Source organism: Ambystoma mexicanum, chromosome 10 (genome assembly GCF_040938575.1).
Source record: "Ambystoma mexicanum isolate Mex_15411 chromosome 10, UKY_AmexF1_1, whole genome shotgun sequence".
Lineage (NCBI taxonomy): Eukaryota > Metazoa > Chordata > Amphibia > Caudata > Ambystomatidae > Ambystoma > Ambystoma mexicanum.
In genome coordinates this window covers 892535639-892559668 of record NC_090932.1, presented here as the reverse complement: position 1 = coordinate 892559668, position 24030 = coordinate 892535639, and the positions used below count along the sequence as shown (strand labels likewise).

At 46.8% G+C, this 24030-nt stretch overlaps 1 protein-coding gene across 1 annotated transcript in view; it reads left to right on the top strand.

Annotated features, from left to right (window-relative positions):
- RFC4 (replication factor C subunit 4) overlaps window positions 1–24030 on the top strand; it is a 302679-nt gene that overhangs the window by 60636 nt on the left and 218013 nt on the right. Inside the window, exon 3 of the mRNA XM_069618636.1 lies at window positions 2985–3063. Coding sequence (XP_069474737.1) covers window positions 2985–3063 — 79 coding nt within the window. The remainder of the gene's footprint in view (window positions 1–2984; window positions 3064–24030) is intronic.

The following is a 24030-nucleotide window of genomic DNA, read 5'->3' as shown; positions in this document are numbered from 1 at the left end:
AGCTGCAAGCAACTTTGCAAGGGCAACCAAGACCAGTCTCAACTGAGAGCTAGCAAGGCTACACAACAAGAGGTAAGTCCCCTTAGTTTTACAATACCTTTTGGTTTGAAGAAAACTGGATCCAGCTGGCTTCTGTTCCTGTGTAGATCTGCAGATCATGTGTTCCTGGGCCTCAGTCGTGGGGACAAGAGGCAGGACATCTGGGGACTCTTCAACTACGAATGGAAGGTTGGCGGCAGCAATGGGCAAACTTCAGGTCAGCGGCACTTCGCGGTTTCAGCTCCTTGTGGCTCTCGCAAAAAGCACCACCACGGTTCTGGGATACCTTAATGGACTTTGCTTGCATCTGGGGTCCAGCACTCTGTTGAGGTGAGTCCGGCTTGGTCAGTCCTGCTTCATGGGATTCCGGAGGAACTTCCTGGAGCTCGGGTCTGACTTAAAAACGATGCACTCAATCTGGTGTTCCTCTCTCTGGCAATCTGTTGCTGCAGCAGCAGTGGAAGTACAGCCAGCTCTGAGAGGATGTCCAGACAAGTTCGCTTTGGGGTTGATTGGTCCCACCAACCCAAGGGGAGAAGTCATGTGTTGCAGGGCTTCTCTAGTCGAGGCAAATTTGGAGCTTCAGCAATGCAGCAGGGCTTCACCGGGCAAACCAACGGTCCAGGAGTTGCAGCAAGCATCTCTTCCAAGTTGTTCTTAGGAATCCTTCGTCCAGTGGTCGACTTTGCCTTCCAAGCAAAAAGCCTCGCCTTTTATGCAGGTATCTCCCATTAATTCACAGCCTAGCTGTCACTCACACAGCAGGGTGGCAGTCCAAGTACAGCCAGCCAGCCAATCACCTTTGGGTGCCTTCCTGTAACCAAGGGGATTAAGCACAGGGAGTTCCAGGGACCTCCATCACTTCCTGCCCCTGCCAGACATGCTGGCGCCAGAGGCGGGCTTCACCAGTGAATCCCGCCAAAGACAAAATGAACAAAGGGACCAAACCTGGTTTGGCGCGCAAGAGTAAATCTCAAGAAGGACCTTTGCAACAAGAAATGGCGAAAACACTCGACCGTGCCATTTTGACAAAATGGGCACCCATGGGTGTCTTACTGCAGCTGCAATTGCAGCCCGCAGTAAAACACACAATGGTAGGCAAAAGTAAACCACTGCCACCAGACATTAATTCTAGAAAGGGTAACATAGAAATGTTACATGAGAAACTAGACAAAGGGGATACTAAGTAACCCCTCCAGCACCCTATTATAAGATGTGCTGGGTCTAGAAAGTTTTACAAAATGTAAGTAAAGTCACTTTCACTTCACTGCTCTTGGAAACAGTAGTTCCACCAAGAGAAGGTGTTTAAACCTTTGGGAAAGAGACTTCCCTGTGTCGCTGCACTGAAGGTGTCACAATGTAAAGATGATGCTTATGGAGTTTGCCAGACTCCAAAGTCAAACAAAACACAGAAAACACATGGAATTAAAACTACTAAGTCCCAAAGTTCAGCAAAAGAGCTTGGGGGTCTCTAAGGTGGGGGGAATTTAGCACCAAACTGAAAATTCTCCTCAACAATGGACAAGGGTCTTCTAAGGAATATTGTAGGCTTCCTAAGGAATATTATAGGCTTCCTTATCAATTGAGTGTTCCGACTGGTCAAGTAAGGGAATACATCGAAGGGCTCCCTATAAAATTTATTTCTTTTGAACAGCAGCCTCATAATGCAATCCTTGCACCACAGCCTCCTTCAGCATGCCTCTGGCCCCTCACGCCACAAGTCTGTCGATCATTGCAATCTTCTTCTCTGGTGTCTCTTATGGTGATTGGCCTTCCTCCTAGAGCACCTTTGCCCCACACTGTTTTCTGTGAATTAATTATTGTCCCCTCATTCCATGATATTTTTCATCCTCCACTTGTATGAAGCGTGAGAGAGCACAGTGCTGCACCTTGATAGTTTTTCTCTGTGACTCAACTATTTTCCTGGTGGATAATTTGTCACCTTTCTTTAGTTTCTGCACTACTCTTGAAACTTTAAAGGGCAGGGGCCCCAACCTGCCCTTCGTTTTGGTCACTGCAATTTTGCACAGCTCTGCCAGGGAGCCCATTCAGCCCACCTCCCAATTAACACATCTATTGTCATATCCACGTTATCATGAGTGCCGACCAGACCGCTTTCAGGTTGCCCTCAAGAGTGGCGGCTCCAGTTTGAAGAAAAAATACCCACTGTTCACTTTTGTCATAACGCCACTGCTTGTAGGTAAGACCCCAGGGTTGCAGTATTCCTGGGGATAAATGAGTGATTCTAATATAGAAGGGTGCCCTTTGCTGAGTTGGTCATGTCGACACTCCTCCCTTGAAGTTCTGCCATTGTCGCAGTATAGAGCATCACAACCTGTTGGCCATCCGTTCATGTTGGCCGCTTAACTCTGCCCTGTTGCAGTGCGTCATTGGCTGTCATTCAAATGTGGGTCCAGATATGTTGAACATCATAGTGCATCTCTTCTGTGTTTCCGTCACTGCAGGCCTACTGATCCTGGTCTTTTGCAATCCCATTTGTGAATTTGCCCTTTTAATCCCCTTAAGCAGTTTCCCAAGGTTAAAACTTGACTGCATCACTGAACGGTCTCCAAAGCGTTTCAATGTTTGTTGTGTGGTGCTGCTGCGTTATGAATAGAACACTTGACAAATCTATGTAGATACTGTCCTCTGCTTCTGGCCAGATCTGCCTCCCTTGTATAATTATTTTATTGACTTGAAAGGTTTTTATTGTTGTATTATTTGGTTGAAAATCTTTGTAATCCAAATCTGTTCCATTGATATGCCATGTTGTGCTAAAGGACCGTCTGTTGTGGGAAATAGGAATCCTGGCTCTGTAGGATTCTCTACTAAAATTAAGCAATGCATTTTGGTGATCTAACTAACATATTTCTTGTGACAAATATACCTCCCCAGATTACCAGTAATGACTCTAAGTATAAGCTTTTTTTTCTTCATTGTTATAGTCGTCCAAAATGCATAGATGAAGTAGCTTTTCAAGAGGAAGTAATAGCAGTGTTGAGAAAATCGTTGGCGGGAGCTGATGTAAGTATGCATTCATGAGCTTTTGTATTTCTTTCAAAGGAGTGTGTGGTTTGGCGAGAACAGTGCACTGTTGCTTAGCTGGCAAGCTTGCTCATTTTAATTACTTTTCTTATGTCGCACAGTATTCTAGTTGGCTCTTTATGTACTGTACAATTCACGCAGTATTTACAGGTGGATCGAGGCAGGTCTAAATGTGGTTTGCTATCCGCACCACTGGATATTTCTGATTCACTGCAGGTTGCCAGGAAGAATCTCCTAATTATCGAATTTCACCTTGTCCAATATCTTGCTTCTATAGAAATTGGCACCTCCTGGGAGTACACTTATGCATGGTGATAATAGCTCTCTAGGGTATGGCCTTCTGGATTTTAAATATTTGTCCCTGCATTGGTGTGAGGGAGATGGGACCCCTTTTGGGCTTGGTAGATATTAATTTCAAGTTAAACCTGACTCGCCTTGCTATCTTGACGGAGCAGCCAACTTCACTCCTCAGAGTGGAGCATGGTGACCACAAGGTAAATGATGTCAACCTACAGGCACACAATAGGGTACACTTACTGAAAACCTATTCTTTATTAGTTATTAATGGATGTATACATTTACAAGTATGTACTATCGTTAGGTTTGTGGAACGTGGGCCCCAGGATGGAAATGACCTGGCTGAGCTCTAATTTTGATAGTTCATTTGGTTGTGGGTTACCTTGGTCGCAAAATCGCAGGTTAGTGTTGAGGCATAGCCCATACCTCATTTGTTTGGTAGAAAAGGGGGGGGGGGGGGGTTTGGTTTAACCTGGATCTTGCTTTGTTTTTTTTCAAGAAAAAGAAAATGATTTTCCACGCAGTATGATGTGTTTTGGTGCTCGTTTCTGACAAGGGTTTGTTTATTGGTATTACGGTTCTGTAAAATACACCCTTGTTTAAGGTACATCTGGGGCTCTGGGACAGTCAACGTGTGCGCATGCGCAATCATAGCGTAGTTAACTTAACAACGAGACTCATAGACGGGCCACTCATTACAGGACCCAAAGGTACTACGCGCATCAACATTGATCCCAGGTAAACCCCACGCCCCCTGGCCCACTCCCTCCCTGAGCTCCCTCGCAGGAGAGTGAGCCCACGCCCAACCCGGGGAGAAGCGCATCACACCGGAGCCAAGCAAGATTAACTCGGGCACCACGCGGTTATGGGCACAACCCACCAGGGCTCTCAACACCTAGAACACTAGGGCACACATGCACCACTAAGCAGGTGGCTCTTGAGCACACCTAATTCCTTTGCGAGACACAACTCCTGAATTTGGGTTCACAACCCTGAAAACCCACACCCCTGCTTTGACTTATTCAGCGGGATTCAACCATCAGGCCACACCTTGCTCAACTAATGAATAGTCTCACGCTCCAAGCCCACCAGCATCCAATCCGGCACCAAGTCACATGCTGTCTTACAGGCTTGTCACCCCGATCTATGGCCGCCCTTCCACAAGGTGACCCGTCACGACCTCGGACCAGGAACCACACCAACTCTCGCTCGCCACACATGCACCATTCAATCAGGCACCCTACTACTGAGTAGAGTATCACTCACATGCCACCAGGCACAGAACTAAATGACCCAATCCATGCTCCAGCCATACTCGAGCTCCCCATCAAATCAGGCAACCACTTTCACAGGAGCCTCAATCTAGCGTATGGCCAATGCACAGCATGCAAGGCTAGAGATTACCCTGACCTAACATTGACCTCCACTGTACTCCTACCTCCACAGGGCCCAACAGTAGCCACTGTACCTACGGAACAAATTCAATCCAACAGGACCCCATAGGGGACGACGGACCGAAACCCCCTCGAGTAAGAGGATACAATATCCTGCCACTAAAACCATCTTCAGCAACCTAGAACCCTCGCTTACCTTGCCTTACCTCCTTCTCTCCCTCTTTCTCTTCCCCGCACAATCTATTACGTATGTGGAAACTTATTGAAACGTGTACAAATGTATGATTCATTTTCAAATACTCAATGTTCACCCAACACCATGCACCTTGCACATATGTTAATGTGAAATGTCACACCAATGTGTCACACTTAACACAAAATGTCACATCATATGGTTTTGAATATGTATCAGCCTTGAAAAGGACCTACGGGGTTGAAACGCATGTCGGCTGGCCACATGGGGACATAAGAGCCCCAGATGTACCTTAAACAAGGGTGTATTTTACAAAACCGTAAAACCAATAAACCCTTTTCAGAAACAAGCACCAACACGCATCATACTGTGTGGAAAATAGATTTCTTTTTCTTGAAAATAACCAAAGCAAGATATCCAGGTTAAACCAAACCACCCCCTCACACCCCCCCCCCATGTACTATAGTTAGGTTCAAGTAGTATAAAAACCATAAATGGTCTACAGGTGCTCCAGTGAATCAGAAATATGGGTATGTGTTGGTAAGACAGAATTTCAATTTTTGGAATCTTGTTGGGATTGATCTTGGCCTTTTTGCTTTTTCCCCCTCTGTATTTTTAGATCACTGACCAATTTTGGTGGTAGAGGGTAGTCTTCTACTTCTATGCTATATAAAGGGAAACAATGTACTGGAATGTTGGAAGGAGCTTACCTTCTGGAAGTGTTCCTTTAGTTTTCCTGCCATTGCCTAACTTTAAGGACCTGATCTTGCCATACTGGCCGGATGCTTGATCCTTGGCTGATCTCCACTTTGGGCTCTTGGCTTCTGGATGTCCATTGTGGGCTTCCTCCATCCTCCTGCCGGCTGCACATAGCCTGGAGACAGTACCAGTATGCAAGCCACGACCCAGAGCATGTTTAACTGCCTCTTCCCGATGGGGGTGTTTTTGCCCTGTTGCTGATCTGCTAATTAGTATTTTTCTTAAGTCCCTGTGGTCAGATGGCCAACAATGCCATGAGCATTTCGCTTGTTCTTTGGCCATATTGTAATTTTGCCACCTTCCTGCCTTTCCAGGCAATCCCTTGCAAGGTCACGCGCTTGCCTGGGAAAGCTGCTGCTTTCACAGGCCAGTGATACATTTTTGTGTGCGTGGCGCCCATGAAGGTGTGGAGAATGTCTGGTCCCATTCCACATCCACAGTGCCAGAGAGTCTAGGTGTGGGGCATGAGTGAAACCAGTAGTTGACCCTGATTGAACAACTAAAATAGCATAACTGACTTCTAGAAGGCAGTCTGCAGTTCTAGATAAATAAAAAACGCTATGTAGTAAACGTTGTAATACTTTCTAGAATGGCAGTATGCAATTCAAAGGTAAGTACTTGGCAATTACTTTTCAGTAAGAACATTGTAATTTATGCTGTTTCAGGAATAATACAGTTACACTTGTAATACTTTCTAGAATGGTAGACACAATTCAAAGGTTATTAAGAACTTTGTTTCAGAAACGGCACCAACACAAGTTAAGTTACCTAGCAATCTCTTCACAGAGCCTAGGCTTTAGGGGTGCTTCCCTATCTAGTTCCGAGACTTTCTGGGTCCGATTGTAGGTTTGAAAAGGCAGGCAAAAACTGTAGAAGTCAGGAGTTCCTGTGGAATTCTTCTCTATCGTTTAAGCAACAGTTCTTGTGGGTGAAAGAGTTCAGGGACTTCACAAAAGGCTTCCTTAATACATTCCAGCATTAGGCCTGGGCGAACATGGATGGGCGAACCCCCAACTGCACAAATTACCCTCACCCCCTAGCTAAACCGGAGCGACAGAACGACTCTAGATAAGTATTACCTCGAGTCTCTCAGTACCTCCGCAATGAAGACCATACATGCGGACGCTCTCATGATACAGCAAACTGCAGGATCCAGCCACTGGAGGAAAGGACACTGGAAGGGATTTCTCTGAAGCAGCCAAGTGGAAAGGCTCCGAGCAAATGATTCTTCTTAGCTTCTCGTGGCTCTGTGGATTTGCAGCCCCTTTTAACACACCAGATGAATGGTTGTCATCTGATTGATTAGCATCGCTTTCTTGGTCCAGCACTCTGAAGTGCCTTCAAGGAGTGGACTTTTGCCTTTGGAGGTCCAAGTTTCAGAGTGATTCGTTCTTTGGAAGGCGATGCACAGCACTCAGCCTTGAGGTCCCAGCGTATTGGCAGTTTGCAGCCCAGGAAGGTCACAGTTTGTCGTGGGATGGCTTGAAATACAGGTCTTAAGACTGATTGGTCCCACCAATCCAAGGGAAGGAGACGTCCTCTTCGCATCTCTTCTGTCGCATGGAAGAAAGGTTCAGCACAGCAGCGGTCACTCAGCAGGCATCTCCGATCGCTGGAAGTAGCTACAGGTGTCTTCTCTTCTACCTCATCTGATTCAGCTTCAGGATCCAGGCCATTTATACAGGAACTCAGCCAATCGGCACTCCTGCTACATTCAATTTTTGGTGCCTCCCAGTTGAAACATTCCAGGCAAGCATGCCAGATAACAAGGGACTGCAGTTTCAGACTACTCTCTAGTTTCCTGTCTTCACACTATGGAGTCTCGGCGGGATTCCTGCTGAAGACAAAAGTCAAACCAGGACCTCCCACGCCGGCAGAAGGACCAAGAAACAACAAGCATACACATCGCAAAATAATATAGCCACCATACCGGTGCAATCTGGTCACCAAGCAACGCTGGTAAATCTGATGCACCTTGGATGTGACAACTTTAAGGATGCAGGGTCAGAATGTTTGTTCAAACGAACCGCTAGAGATGGCAACAGTAGCAGGATCAATCTGAACAGGGGACCGCTAAGATTTGCACTATCAGCTGGAGGTCCCTACCAAATGATCAAAGGGCTTACCTAAGCGCACAGAACACTAAACCCATAGGTCGCACTGGGGGTTGTGAGGAAAAGCGCCAGTTCAACTGGGTTATTGGGCACGGAAAGCACTTTAATAGCTCTGTGTGTAGGAACAGAGACGCACTAAAAAGCACTTAGCTGGTTCTCTCCGTCGGGGACGGGAACAATACTATTGATCTCGGCCATAAGTGGAACAATCTATTTTATTTATTTCCCATTGCACTCAAAGAAAGGCACCAGCCAGGACCTCCACAAAGGCAGTTTGCTAACACCACCAAAGATGCACTGGAACGACCAATCTACCATCCTGATAGACCTAAGAAAACAACACTAAACGAAAATCTGTCCAAGATTAAGGTATGTAGAACTCGCACCACGTCTGTGGACACATGCTGCAGGCACGCTCCCCATGCATGCACTCTAGAATGCAGCTATGGCTATGCAAATCTGGTCTAGCAGCTTGCATAGCCGCGCACACTGAAACCTCTGACGTTCCTCAACACCTCTGCCATTAGTATACAACGATAACCTACGTCAAACATTCAGTCTAGCTGGGCACACATCGAATCTTCTACACCAAGACTCTTTCCTAATCCACCAACAGTACTCACCCTTATGCCTGATCGTGGGGCTGCTTACTGGGGCCCAGCCAACCCTCCTAAATACTAACCTAGCAGAATGCACACACACACATCCTAAAGTTAACTCTTAGACTCTTCCAGACAGGGCCTTCGGTCCCAGAGGGCGTTCCAACCACAACGCTCATTGAGGCCATACCAATAGGGTAAAGGGTGCTATATAAATGACAATTACATGAAGGAGACGTTTGGGCTTCACTTTAACTTTCATTAGCAAAACAAATTAAAATGAGTAGTTTGAAAATGTGATTGAGACAGTCCAATTTCTGTCTACCCAGTTCTTTACCGTTGTTCATTTCCTGTGACATTTTCTTTTTTTTTTTTTTTTTTTTTAATGCAAAACTTTCTCAAATCACAGAAATGTAACTTAAACTGAATTGGTGATCATAAATTCCCAGGGAAACCAACACAAAGGGAACTTAATCCAACAGCTGCTGGACATTTCCACCAGCAACATTTGGGACCTCCCCAGCATTAAAACAGATGATCACCACTTGGGCACGACGGAAAAGAACAACACGGTTTAACATCAACATTAGAAACTGTTTGGTAAGAATTAGTGCAGTCAAACTGGAGTGGGACTACACAAGCCTTATCTCTTGGTATTAGGTAACCCACCTTTAAATACAGGCCTGTAATACACAAGTTGGTGGTGTGACTAAGCAGCCAGGCTTAACTTAAGAGGGGTAATGTGCGCTGTAGAGCTTTACTATAAAATCAGTAAATACATGTATCCAGGTAAATACTTGCACACCTTAAGTTATATAATACATTATTTATTCACAAAGATATTTAAAGCATTCTTTAAAAAGCAGTAATTGTAAGATTAATCCCAAGCTAGGATTCAATTCAAAAAGTGAACAATAAAGCAGGTAATTCATTTGTATGTTACACATGTTCCATCACCCAGAGGTGACGTAATTTGAGGTCAGTATAGCACTTATTTTGTATCACCTTTGCAATATTGAGTTATTAAGGAGGGAAAGGTTAGGGTTAGATCGAAACAGACTAATATTCTATAAAAAACAATAGATCCTCCCAAAGGGATGCAGGCAGTCAATTATCCCAGCATTAAATTGTTCAACATTTAAAACCTGCAAGGAAAGAAGCACTGCCAATGCCAATAGGTTGAGAAGGAGGCCTATAGGGAGCCACGACAGCCAAAGTCAATGGGAAAAGTCAAAGTTCTGATGCTCTTCTTCTTAGAGAAATGTTCATAAATAGTCTTTGTTCAAAAAGAAATCACAGCAACTCGAGGAGTCGCCTTCAAGAAGCACAAGCTGAAAGACCAGTGCAAGTGAGTTGAGGTCAACTCAGATATTCTGGAAAAAAAGTACTCTAATACTGTTAAAAAAAAAAAAAAAAACCAGGCCCCCTCGCAAAGATCCCATAGCTAAGGCTGTTGAGCCCTTTTCTTTGAACCAAATTGCCTGCTGCACGAGAAGCGGGAGCCTTGCTGAAGGGAGGCACAGCAAGCCTCCCCCGCTTCAGGAAACTCATCTATCAGCATCGGAATAATGTGACGCTCTGAACACAGGTATGCCCCATGCATACGACCTACCTCTGAGTATTAGAGGTATATTTGAAGCCTAATCCAAAAATATGATTTGCACACCACGACGTGCATCTAAGCGGTGTGCCTTATGAAGTAAGCAAGACAATTTGGGTCCACCGTATGCCCTCTTTAATGTGCACCGTACCCTCCAAGATGGCCGACCGATTGTCCATCTATGACAACGACACGCACAGGAGGCCAACGCGGCAGTGATTGGCTCCAGCATCATTCAAAGCAGCCAATAGCAAAGCCGGCAGGCGAAAAGCTGGCCCCCTCGCAAAGGCCCCATAGCTAAGGCTTCTGTCTGAGCCTGTCGGAGCGCCATACGAACACACTCGATTCCTCACCATTCTGAACGTCCAAAATCGACTTGATGAACGGCAAAATTACAGCGGACCAGTCTGCAACACAAGTAAGACTAACGCAGTGTTGCATGGCCATACCGCCCCACCACCCCCAAACTCCTCCCAGAGCCCTCCACTCCACCGCCTCACCTACATCGATATAGCAATCAAACGTAAGCCAACACTAGCACCATCGTACTAGAGCAACGTCCATCCAGAGGCCCACAGCACCTGACCAGCACACGCTCCCCTCCTCTCACTTTACCTCAATGTGCCGCACATGCCTATTAACTGCAATTGTAACCCAGATGCGCCCTAGGCTATCCATATCCATTGTGCAACAAATCTAGAAGTGTTCCCATACTTCCTTCGACTTTCTCCATCTTGCTCCATGCCTAACAATTGAAAATCAAATTTAGATGCATATAAGTGACCCTTGCCCAATAGCAACAAATCAAATTTAGATATGCCTCTATGCGACTTATGCCTACCGCTTGCATATCCAAGTTAGTTGTGCCTATTTTTCGATCAACCGCAAACCTAAGTCAAATGAGCCATTATACCCCTGTGGCCATTGACCATTATCCAAATGAAGGCATATTCCATCAGCAGTGGACCTCAGAGGCCTAGCCAAATACAACCACTACCCAGCAGATAGACCTTAGCGCGCTACCCCAAACCCTGGTCAACCTAGATCACAATGACACACTTGGTGGGGGACTACACAACCGCCTTCCTGACCACACAGATCAAAAATCCAGCGGCCCATGCAAATGGCGCCTGTGCTCCCCAACTCATGGGACATCCCATCCTCCTCCTTCCTAAGACGCAGCCTTTGCCCCTGCCCATGGACCCGCAAACCACACCCATGACCACTACTGAACCGAAAACATTGGATCTCACAGAGCCCAGAAATGAACCCCCTCCTCCAAGCTTTGCGGCCCACACAGCACCATGCTCCCTCGAACACACAAACAAATGCCTAACCTCCTGCCATATCCAACCTATGAAAGACATAGCAAAAAAAGAACAAAGCCTACAACTAACCCCCTGGACAATGGGCAAACCAACCTCCTAGAAAACTAGCAAACAGCCTCGCTAACATTAAAGGCACCCTCATCAACGCTAGATCCCTCCTGGCACACGCGCTAGACATTGCCGACCTTTATCACCTGCCACGACCTTGACATCTTGTTAATCGGACACATGGCTCCATGCAGTAGCAGGACCTATCCTTTCCTTGGCCATCCCTGAAGGATATACTATCCTTAGGAAAGATAGAAAAGTGTCCAAAGGAGATGGACTAGCGCTTATTGCTAAAAACAACCTCCAGCTAAGAGCAACCTCCAACAAATCTTGCCATCAGGGGAACTGATCTTGTTCAAACTCTCACTCTCACTCATGTCTACCCTCACTATTCACCTTATCTACAGACCTCGAGGCCCCCTGACATCCTTTGAGGAAGACATAGCGACTCTCCTCACCAAATCACTATCAAGAATTGTCATCATGGGAGATTTCAACCTAGGCCTACATTACTCCTCTGCCACAATTGGCAATACCATCGAAGCACAAGCCTTTACCTTTCGAATCACAGACCCCACGCATGACAAAGGACGCACACTAGATTGGTTAGCAGACCTTAATTGTCCCACTAACTTCCTAGCCAATAATGCCTGTCTGTGGTCAGACCAAAATATCATTCAATTCGATATCAGCATGTCTACAAAGACCAACACCCCACTGCAACTTACCCCATCGGCACCCTCCAGAAACCACAAGACCATCACCCTTGACAACATGCTCCTCGTATTACTTCCACTCACCACTTAAACACCACCCCCAACCCTACCGCCATGGTAACACTCCATAGCCAAACCCTACAAGACTCCATCGACATAGTGGCCCCCCTAGGCAATCACAAAGCAAAACCCATTGCCCACACCAACTCCCGGTAACCGACCAGCCTAAAAAAACGTATACTGCCAAAAGAACAGCAGAGAGTACTTGGGGGGAAAAAAACTTCCCTCACACGAGAATAAAGGACTGTTAAATACCTTAGCCTCTGAATACAAGGCAGCCACCATCCAATCAACAGGCAACTCCTACAATACCAGAATTGAGAATGCAACTCAGATACTAAAGAACTCTTCACTATACTACAGGAGCTTGAATCCCCTGCCCCCACCCAGACCACTGTATTAAGGATCTACCCTGGTGCACCATAAATCATCTAATCTTGCCCCAGTCAACCCGCCCACAGACCCACCTCCCACATACAATAACCCCATCCCCAGTTACAAATTCACCCCGGTCACCACTACTGAAACTCTAAAAAATCATCAAGGGTTTAAAGCCCTCCAGATGCCAAGGTGACATCTGCCCAGCAACCTTCATCAAAAACTGTGCTGATAAGCTTGCTCCGTTCATGACAACTTTGATTAACAATTCCTTCACCACAAGCAACGTACCTGAAAACTTGTAAGAAGCATGGGTGCTCCCCCTACAAAAAAATAAAACTAACCTAGACCAAACATCCCGACCAATTACTGCCCGATTACTACTGTACCGTTTCTTTATGAAAAGTCTCAACAGTCGCATACCTTCAGATTAAAAAATAACTGGAAACCTTTAGGCCTCAATCAGGCATCCGCCCGGGTCACGGGATGGAAACCGCTCCCTTGGACCTCAAAATCCAAATGGATCAAATCAAAGATAAAGGCGACTTGACAATTCTCCTCCTCCTAGACCTGTCCGCAGACTTTGATCTAGACAACCACAATATCCTCTGCCAACACCTGGCCAAGGCAGCCCACTTCTCGACCAGCTGCAGCCCACTTCTCCACCAGCGCCATAAGATGGATTAAATCCTTCCTGGCAGACCGCACCACAAGTGTTTTCTCCTCCATTGCTGCACCCCGTCCCAGTTACATGTGGAGTCCCCCAAGGATCCTGTGTCTCCCCAACTTTTTACAAAGTGTTCACCAAGCCTCTCTTCGACCTGCTTGACAAACTGGGCGTCACGTACACCAACTATGCCGACGACACCCAAATACTCCTACCCATCACAGGAAACTTTGACACTGACTCCAAACTACCGAACAAAATCTACCTCACCATCCAAGCTTGGATGGGACAACATGAGCTCTGTCTGAATGACAAAAAAACTGAACTTCTTATAATTGGCAACCTCTCCAGGTTAAACTCGCTACTGCAATCCTACAAATACTTTAATATTGATGTAACATCACAGTGGCTAAGGTTAAAAACCTTAGGAGTCTATCTGGACTCCTCACTGTCACTTATTAGACAGGTCAATGCCATTACCTCAGCAGCGGCCTACACCTCCAAACTGATCATAGCTAACAGACCCTTCCTAACGACAGACAACTGCATCACACTAGCCAGAGAACTCATCCTATCCAGAAAATACTACTGCAACTCCCTCTTTGCAGGCTCAAACACCCGTAACATCAGCAAGTTGCAAATAATTCAAAATAACGGAGTCAGAGCTGCCCTCAACATCCCCAAAAAGGATTGTATCTCTTCAGCCAGGCGTAACCTCCACTGGTTACTGGTACGTGATCGTATCAAATTTAAAGTTCTCTCACTAACAAACAAATGCTTGTCTAACAGCGCTCCGATCTACCTTGCCAACCAAATCTCTAAAGCCCAGGCTAATAGACCCACTCGATCAGCCTACTCGCACCTCCTCACCATCCCTAGGTTTCAACTGCAAAAAGCTGGAGCCTGCAGTTTCCCGGTGATCGCGGCAAAACATTGGAACTCCATGCCGCTATTCTGGTCCTTCCGCAAAGGCCTTAAAACCTGGCTCTTTGCCCAAGACGACTAAAGCGTCTCCAACCCAAACCCGATTAACCCTGCATCCACTGCAACGTATGTATTCACTGTACTATATGTAAGTAATGCAACTGCTTATGGTAACCTGTCTATGATAACCAGTGCAGCTGTCTATGATAACCTGTAAGTAATCAAACAGATTATGTAAGTTTTGTGGTACGACTGTAACCTATTACCACAGCAAACAACCCTGTAACCAACTGCTTAAGATAAGCGCCCATATGCCCCAGGGTTCGGTGCGCTATACAAATGACCAAATAAATAGCACTCCAAACGGCAAAAGGACAGTATACCCCAAGCCCCACAGTACCTTTTGAACTAAAGAAGTTGTTCCAGCTATTCAGTGACTATTTGTGGTTTTGGTGCCTTTTTCTCAGCGCCAAAGAAGAACAAACTGCTCCGGTTAGAAGTTCCTTGATCACTCGGTCCTGGACTCTGGTGAAGGGGACTCTGGGTGCGGATTTCCTGCTTCTGAAAGGTCCTCTGGATACCCACGAAGATTTGGCCGGATTTGCACTTCGGAGGACAATGCACTCACAGATGGTCGAGGTACTCCATGTATTGGACTTATGCAGCCTTGGAAAGTCTCAGCAAATCGGAGTTTGTGCCAAAATAGAGTTTGACTTGAGGCTAGTTGGTCCCACCAGCCTAGGGGAGGAAGTCATCCCACACGGGTCTTTCCTGTCTATTCGAAAACGGGGTCAGCACAGCTGCAGGGCTTTCAACGGGCACTTTGCGGTCCAGAAGGGTGCTGCTGACGTCTTCTGCTTCGGATGTTGTCTTCCAGTGGTCGACTATCCTAGTCCCAAAAACCTTGCTTTTTATGCACGTCCCCATTAATTCACAGCCGTCAATCACACAGCAGGGTGGCTGTCCTCTGGCCAATAGAACTGTTTTCATTCAGGCACACCTAGAGACGAAGGACAGGGAAGTCTCAGGACCTTCCCTCACTTCCTGCCTTTCCAGACACACTGGAGCCTGGATGGGCTTCAGGTCTTCAGCCCACCAAAGGCAAATCTCACAAAGGACTCAAACCTGATGCAAACGGAGTAAAAGCCCAGAAGAAACCAACTAACCAGAAATGGTGAACAAAGAAGACTGGGGCCATTTTGAGAAAGTGGTCACCCTTCGGTACAGTACTGCAGCTGAGGTATCAGCCTGCAGATACATATCACTAGGTAGTAAAAAACGAAACCACTGCCACCAGCCATTCAAGTGAGTTAGCCTAACATGTTACAAGAGGAAAGGGTTAAAGGAGTTACTATGTAACCCATAAAGTAAAGGTAAGTAAGACGGGGTTCATCTTACTATTCTTGGGAACCGTAGTTCACCCAAGAAAATGTAGTTAAACATTAAGAGAATTCAAAGGGACTTCTCAGTGGCACTGCACAAAAGGTACTGTGTGTCACAATGCAAAAAGCAGATGCCTGTGGAGTTTACCAGACTCCATGAAACAATAAGAAACACAGAAAATCCTAGTCAGGAAAACACATGAGTGAGTGAGAAAAAGGTCACACTCACTCAGGAGTAAAAATGAAAAGGCCCTGGGTCCGCAAAAGAGCTGGGAGTCTCTAAGGTTAAAGGGAATTGGCACAGAAAATGAAAATTCTCCCTAACGGAAACATAGAGCACTTATATGCATATTTGAAGGGATAAAATTCTCCTCTGCCCTCTTCAGACATTACACAAGAGTACTGGTTCTATTAAAGAGACAATTTGCAGTCTGTGGCAAAACTGGAAGCAAGTATTATGGTTGTTCAAAGCCTACTCTTCGCTAACAATCCTACCTCCTCGATTGGTTTAAAATAAAATTCCTTAAGGTGGAGTCAATGTGCCCTCGAGTATCCAAACGTCCGTCACTGAGATTCCTTTTCGCCTGAAGTTCGTCTGCCTCCATGTTGGAATGGCCAAGCGGGTGTTAGGGGAGGTTTCCTAAAGTCCACTTGAGGCAAGACTTCATAAAACTATCCCAATGGTATACAGGTCCCCAACTCTTAGTATCAGTCTGTACTACTCATGGAACCTTGGCAGAGCGGCAGAGCAGTCAGGCTTATCATAAGAGGACGATGTGAGCTGTAGGCAAGTACACTGAACCCAGTTAGTAATGCACTTCTAAGAAACACTTGCACAAATAAATGTATATAAAAGTTATATTTACACAAGATATGTTTTTAAATACTTAGCACATTAAGCCAAAACACATAAGATTACTTGTAGATACTTCTCATAGGCCACTGCTTAGTTTGTAGTTGCTTGCGGTTACAATTTTTACAGCGTTTGACACTAATGACAGTTCTCCCGTATTATTGGTACTACTGCTCACTTGTGTAAGACAGAAGAAATATTACATTTAGTTAGCAAAATCACATAAGATAGTCTTTTTGGAAGGAAAACGACTATAGCAGACCTTAAGTTTCTAGAGGCAGTTTCAGCGCAAGTTAACACGTTTTAAGTCCAATTGGCAATCCTAGCTAAAAGGCAGTTTGGAAAGAGCTCAAAGTCTTACGAAGTGGCAGAACAGCAAAGGTTCCTGTGGATACTGTCAGCCTCTAGGTAAGGATACTAGAAGAATAACTCCACGGTGGAGACCCTGTTAAAGGGACACAAGCAGCCGCTTGGGTCAGAGATAAGAGTGGACCATCCTGGACACGATTTATCGGATTAAGGTAAGCAATACCTTTTCTCCCGACAGTACCTTGGGTTACAAGAAATGTTCATGGCGGGATTCTCCTCTGTGCAGCGGTGATCTCCGGATGTTTGGTGACGAAAGGCAGGACAATCAACGGGATGTCTCGATTGCAGTCTCGAGAGAGGACCACTGGCACTGATTTCTTCAACTCTTCTGGTCTGTCTGAGGTTTTGGTACCTTTTCTGCAGCACCGACAAAGGACCCGATATGCCCGATCATTCTTCTTAGATTGCTGGAGTCCTGCACTCTGGTGAGGGGACTTGGATGTGTCGGATTGTGTCTGTGGAGGTTCACCTGGAGTTCAGTAAAGACTTGGCAGATTCGGCCTTGGCAAGATGATGCATTACGTTTGGGTCGGAGGTCTCCTGGTCTTTGCGATTTACAGCTCTGGGAAGTGACAGGACCTCGGGAGATGGCTCTGACTTTAGTTTGTCTCAGGGCTGGTTGGTCCCACCAGCCAAAGTGAAGGAGTTCTTTTCGGAGCTCGTCTGTCGCATAGCAAACGGGGTCAGGACTGCAGTTTTCTTCACTTCACGGTGTTGGCACGGGTCTGCAGGCGTCTCTGGTTGTCTTTTTCCTTGGTTACTTCAGTTTCCAGTGGTTGACCAACAACCATGAAGCATTTAAAACAAATAGAAAAATAAAGAGCACAAAAGTAATTCGAAAACATTAACAAATGGTAGAAAGGGGAAAGAACAGAAAAAATGTCTGAATTCATTTGTTTGTTGCTTATTAGTTTGTAAAAATAAAGAAAAAGATTTTCTCTTACCAGATGGTATTGGTTTCTAATTCGGAACACGGCTTTTCAGCAAATCAAAGTCATGGGCTCAATCCCAACCTGCCAAGTAAACTTGAGGTAATCAATTCTATGCTGATTGAACTGTTGTATCATAAATATGTGGGTTTAAGTATTGACATTTTCTTAATTGAATTTAAAAAGTACTCATTTTGATAAAAGAAGGGAGGTTTAAAGCAACTTAAACTTGTTTGTGTGCCATTCAGTGGATCGCGAGGCTGCGCGAGGATTGTGCGTTTAAACACTTAAATATTATCATAATCCATTGTTAAGTAGGTAATTGGCAAGCCCACTCTACTATTAGAGATTAGGACCAACCTTTTACACTTCTTCTCCTTTTTAGTATTATGTTCGTGAAATTAACGCACATGGGTTTTTGGAAAATGTTTAGAATTTAACTTGCACATTAATAGATATTACACTACTAACACAAACCACATATACTTGTATGGGCTCATATGGTGGAGAGTAGTATTCTTCTGGTATATTCAGTCCAAAAGATGGCGTCAATAATTGAAATTGAAAAAGGACCATTACATTCGCCGTGAATACCACAGTAACAACAGATAAGTCCACCATTTTCGTTCCGCACACGAAGGCGGACAGATTTGCACGGAGCTGTTGTTTAAAGTACAGAGGTAAGATACGAGCATCAGGAGGCCCGCACTCGCAGCTCGCATGTCATGCTGAGCAATCAAAGTAATGGCACTTGCCAATTACCTACTTTAACAAAGGATTATGATAATATTTTAAGTGTTTAAATGCACAATCCTCGCGCATCCTTGTGATCCACTGAATGGCACACAAACAAGTTTAAGTTGCTTTAAACCTCCCTTCTTCTTTTATCAAAATGGGTACTTTTTAAATTCAATTAAGAAAATGTCAATACTTCAAGAGGGCGGCGCGCTAGAGAGCCGTCCAAGATGGCTGCCTCCCTGTGAGCTCCGTGAAGCTCCCCCGAGATCCTGATCAATCGCAGCCATAGTGATGGTGGTATGAAGCCCTAACGCCAGCAACATTTAGGCGAAGCGGTTACGAACCCGAATCGGCGCTTAATCTGCTTGTTATCTAACGCTTCGCCTCTAAACACACGGCGGAAAAGACCCCCTTCCCCCCCTGCACCCCTCCTCTTGCAGGCCTGAAGACGCGGCCTCCGCTCGGGCGCAGAGGGCTGGAGGAGAGGGGAGGCAGCCGGCTGGGAGGAACCTGCCTCCCGATTGCAACATCCGAGCGGCGCCCACTTCAGGATAAGATCCGGGACCGCTGGATGGGCCCCGCGGTCACCGCTGCATCCGGGTACGGCCTGAGAAGTGCGAACGGCCCAACACCAGGAAGAACGTAGAGGCAACCGGCCACGACCCGCGGGAGCCCAGGTACGAGCGTCCGGCACACCCCTAAGCCCCATACACACACACACACACGCACGGCAGGCAGGCTGAATAGCCCGCTCTCCGCCGTGCGACAAGCAAGCAAGCGACACAAGTCTTGTGGCGGCATTGGCCTGGAAGTCCGTTCCCTAAGAACAGGAGAGCTGTGGAGGGGGTCCCGAGGCGCGACACCGGTGTGCACGACAGAGGGGAACACTCGGCAGCGAGCGGCACCCCCGGACTCCAGCAACGAAATATAGCGGGGAGCTCTGGTCGCCCTGGGGTTCTGAATATCTTACTGAGGTACCACATACAGTCTTGAGTCCCGAAAACCGGCCACATCGCCTCCGGGGACACAGCCGGCCCTATCCACAAGAAGAATGGGGAAAACCGATAGATCAGAGAAAGCTGACCTTTGAAAGCTGCTCCCTTACCAAAACGGGGCCCCCCAACAGTAGACCGCAATCCCCCACCCAGGACCCACCGCATAACGGAGAAGCAACGCAGGACTTCGACATCGGGGAAATACTACTTGATCTTAAAGCCGGCATAGGTGGCCTAGGAAGCAAACTGGATACACTCTCCTCCAAAGTAGACCAGCTCCAACACCGGTTGGACAAGCACACTGACCGGCTGGATGCAGTCGAGCAGAGGGTCTCCGACCTTGACGACGGGGCGTCAGCCCTGACGACTAGAGTGTCCTCACTCGAGACGCAAATGAGAGCAGTAATGGCCAAAAATGAGGACTTGGAAGGTCGCTCCCGGCACAATAACATAAGGATTGTCGGAGTCAGAGGGCACCAACTGACTTCCAAGATGGAGGACCACGTGGAGAAGATGTGCACTGACTTGTTTGGCCCAGAGATCCTGTCTAAGCTTTTTGTAGTTGAAAGAGCCCACAGAATCCCTAACTCAAGACCTATCCCGGGAGCGAACCCGCGTCCCATCATAGCGAAGCTATTAAACTATAAGGATCGAGATGCAATCCTCAGGGCCGCAATGGGCAAAGGGGACCTATTGTACGAGGGAGACAAGGTACAGTTCTTTCCGGACTTCTCGCAAGCAGTCCAGACTCAGAGACGGTGGTTCACAGCAGTGAAACGCAGGCTGCAAAAAAACCAAATCCAATATTCGATGCTGTTCCCGGTGAAACTTCGCATCCAATTCTAGGGGAAAAACTCAGTTCTTTAGCACGCCTGAAGAAACAAGCGACTACCTGGATCGCACCGGCTGCAGGCCAGCCCAAAATAATGGTCTCCCACAAAGGGGACACCGACCAAGAAGAGACCCGCCATAACGTTACCTCCGGATGCAAAAACTAATCAAAGGCGTCCATTTTCCATCGACGCAATAACTTCACCATCACAAAATAAAAGTGTAACAGTGGGAGGGAGCAAGCCTCCTCTTGGAGGGCTACCAGCGCCCCTTGCACAGCAATTTTGACAGTTTGTTTTATTAGGGACTGTTCGTCGTGGGCCAGTTGGGGGTTGCCCACTCAAGGGAGGGATACGAGTTCAGTACGGCCGCCTTATACCCCGCACTCCCATTCCACAACCATCACGCTACACGAAGCAGTCCGATCAGAAGCCAAGTCCTACAGTCACTCATACGGATCAAGCCATCAGTCACAATATCCGGACCTGTCAAACCTGAACTCACCAGATCACTCCGATGACAGTGCCAACACTTAAAGTCGCCACCTGCAACATCCGTGGGGGCAACCAGCCAGCGAAAGCAAGGAGAATCTTCCAGTATCTCCGCAGACACAAAATCAACATTGCCATACTGCAGGAAACCCACCTCTTGCCACAGTCGGAACTGCACTGGGCCAAATCCTGGGGCTGTCGCAGGTATTTCTCATCGTACTCTTCCTATGCCAGGGGAGTCGCAATCTTAATAGATAGGAGAACGAACTTTAGTGTAATTGACTCGCAGAAAGACTCTGAGGGGAGAGCTCTGCTGGTGAGGGGGATAATCGCAGGAAAGGAAGTAATAATTGTGAACTCATACGCACCAAATACTGCCAGCACAAACCACTTTAACTGGGTGATGTCCCAACTAGGAAAGGCCAACGCAGCAACCATTATATGAGGAGCGGACCTTGACACACCGATTGATCCCAGACTTGATAAATCCCACAACACAGCGGGGAATCCGTCCAAAGCCAGCGCTCAAGTTTGGGAGATCTGCCAGACGTTTGGCCTTTCAGACACCTGGAGGCACCACAACCGAGACGCGAGGGACTACACATTTTACTCCGCTGTCCATAACACTAGCTCCCGCATTGATTACATCTTGGCATCCACCCACAGCCCATTCGAATGGGGGATGAGTCAAATTTTGCCACGCACCTTGTCTGACCGCTCAATGATCCCTCTCGAGGTCTCCCTAGCGAACACAGCAGTTCCCGGCCTTAACTGTAGATTCAAACCAGGCACACTTACCGACACAGTTTTCGCAGACGAACTGCGCAAAGAAATAATGGCCTTCATCGAGACAAACGAAGGCTCTGTTGACTCACCCGGTACCATCTGGGAAGCTCTAAAGTGCTTTGTCCGTGGCATATGCCTAGCTAAAGAAAATGGCATATTAAAACAGATTCGCAAAGAGTTATCGGATAGTGAACAACGTTTGAAGACACTAGAGCTCTAGGTCCTCAAGACCCCAAACCCGCACACCCATGCCAAACTGAAGGAAGAACTTCTGAAGTTCAAGGAAACGGCCGAACGCAAGATAAAATTCTTGGGTCGCGGTCACCAGGTCCGACAATATGGGGAAGGACAGAAACCAGGCGCTTTGTTAGCCCGGCTGCTGTCGGTGGACAGAACCCCGACTCGAGTTGAATGCGTTAAAGACGATCAAGGGCAGCGAGTGTACACAGAGGAGGACATTGCTCTCACATTTCGGAACTTCAACCAGAAACTGTACAGCTCCACAGGTATCTCAGATCCCAAAGCTATACAAGAGTATCTCGACGACACCCAGTTGTACTGGGTGGAGGCAGATCTACGAGAACCTCTGAACGCACCACTGACTGAGATGGAAATTCTGGAAGCAATAAAATCCCTCCCAAACTCGAAAGCACCAGGCCCAGATGGGCTCATTGGAGAGTTCTACAAAGCCCACGCGTCCATCCTCGCCCCACTCCTGCTTAGCGTTTGTGGAGAGGCAATCGAGCGTGGAAGCCTTCCCACCACACTCCGCGAAGCTAACGTTATGGTGCTGCACAAAGCCGACAAACCCGCAGATGACTGCGCATCCTACAGGCCGATCTCCTTAATCAACCTGGACAATAAAATCCTAGCCAAAATACTTGCATCAAGGCTCCTCCCTCTCATGCCAGCTCTGGTGATTAGAGACCAGGCCGGATTCATCCCAGGACGCAGTACCACATACGGCATCAGGAGACTGTTTGGAGTCATCGAGGCCGTAGATCCAACGCTACAAGCAATTGCGGTAATGCTCGACGCCGAGAAAGTGTTTGACTCTGTAGAATGGCCATTCATGATGGCGACGCTTAGGCAAATGGGCTTCGGCAGTTTCTTTATCAAGCTAATATCGCTGCTATATAACGACCCACGGTCATATGTCACTCTAGGAATCACTTGATCCACGAGCATATCATTAGAGCGGGGAACACGACAAGGTTGCCCGCTTTCGGCCCTGATATTCCTCCTTGTTATGGAACCCCTGGCATCGAGATTACGAGAAAACCACCTGCTCTGTGGTATTAAACTGGGCCCCCACAGGTTGATTGTCTCTCTTTATGCTGATGACGTTGTATTGTTCGTCAGTGACCCCCAAGTGAATCTTAACCCTGTAATGCGCAAAGTGATGAGATTTGGCCAAATGTCAGGTCTCAAAATTAATCATTCCAAATCGGTAGTATTCCCCTTGGCTCCCAATACAATTGAATTTATTGATGATCATGGTTTTAAATGGGAGCACTCTAAGGTGCGCTATTTGGGTATTTACATGTCACGTAACCATCAGGAGATCTATAAAGATAATTATGTTGCCACAATAAACTCCCTGCAGGAACGCATACACAGGTGGAAATCTCTACCACTAACGCTTTGGGGTAGAACTTCCTTGACTAAAATGGTCATTCTTTCTAAGCTTCTGTACCTATTCATAAACATCCCTTTACTCCTCCCAAAATCTTTTCTCCAGAAGGTCAAGTCAGCAGTCCTAGAGCTAATATGGGCGGATAAACCGGCTCGTGTCGCGTACAACACACTAGTTCTACCGATGTCGAAAGGAGGTGTAGCGCTCCCAGACATAGAAAAATACTATTGGGCGGCGCAGGCACACTTCCTGAGCTTCTGGTATATGACTCACTTGGTTCGCCCACACGTGCAGGTGGAACGAGCCCTGGCCTCGCCCGACTTGCTAAGTGCCGTCATCATAAGTCAGATCCCAGTTCCATACAGCACGCTCAACACAGTCTTGTCTACATACGCAATCTGGAAGAGATGGCGGCCAAATGCGGTGTAGACGTAAGATTCTCCCTGCTTTTGCCTATCAGATTTATTCCTGGTATCCCCCTCACAAATGAAAAAGTATTTCTGATATGGGCCGACAAGGTTGATGTCCACTCCTTTGGAGACCTGTTCCCAGAGGGCACTTTTTTAACTCCACAAATGGCCAAAGACGGGGGCGGAGACACTTCCCTGGATGTATTCCTTTACATTAGACTACGTCACACCTTACACAAAATATTCCCCTCATTTCCCAAACAACCCCCTACTTGGGAGTTATTGCACAACAAGATTCAGGCACAGGGGGAGGGGAGGTTAGTCTTGTTGCTATATAAATCCCTGGTGGTCGATATTGGGAAACCCAACCCTAAAACACAGCTAAAATGGGAAACTGCCATTCACGAAACGATACCCACGGAGGACTGGTCCTATATCCTATGTCAAAC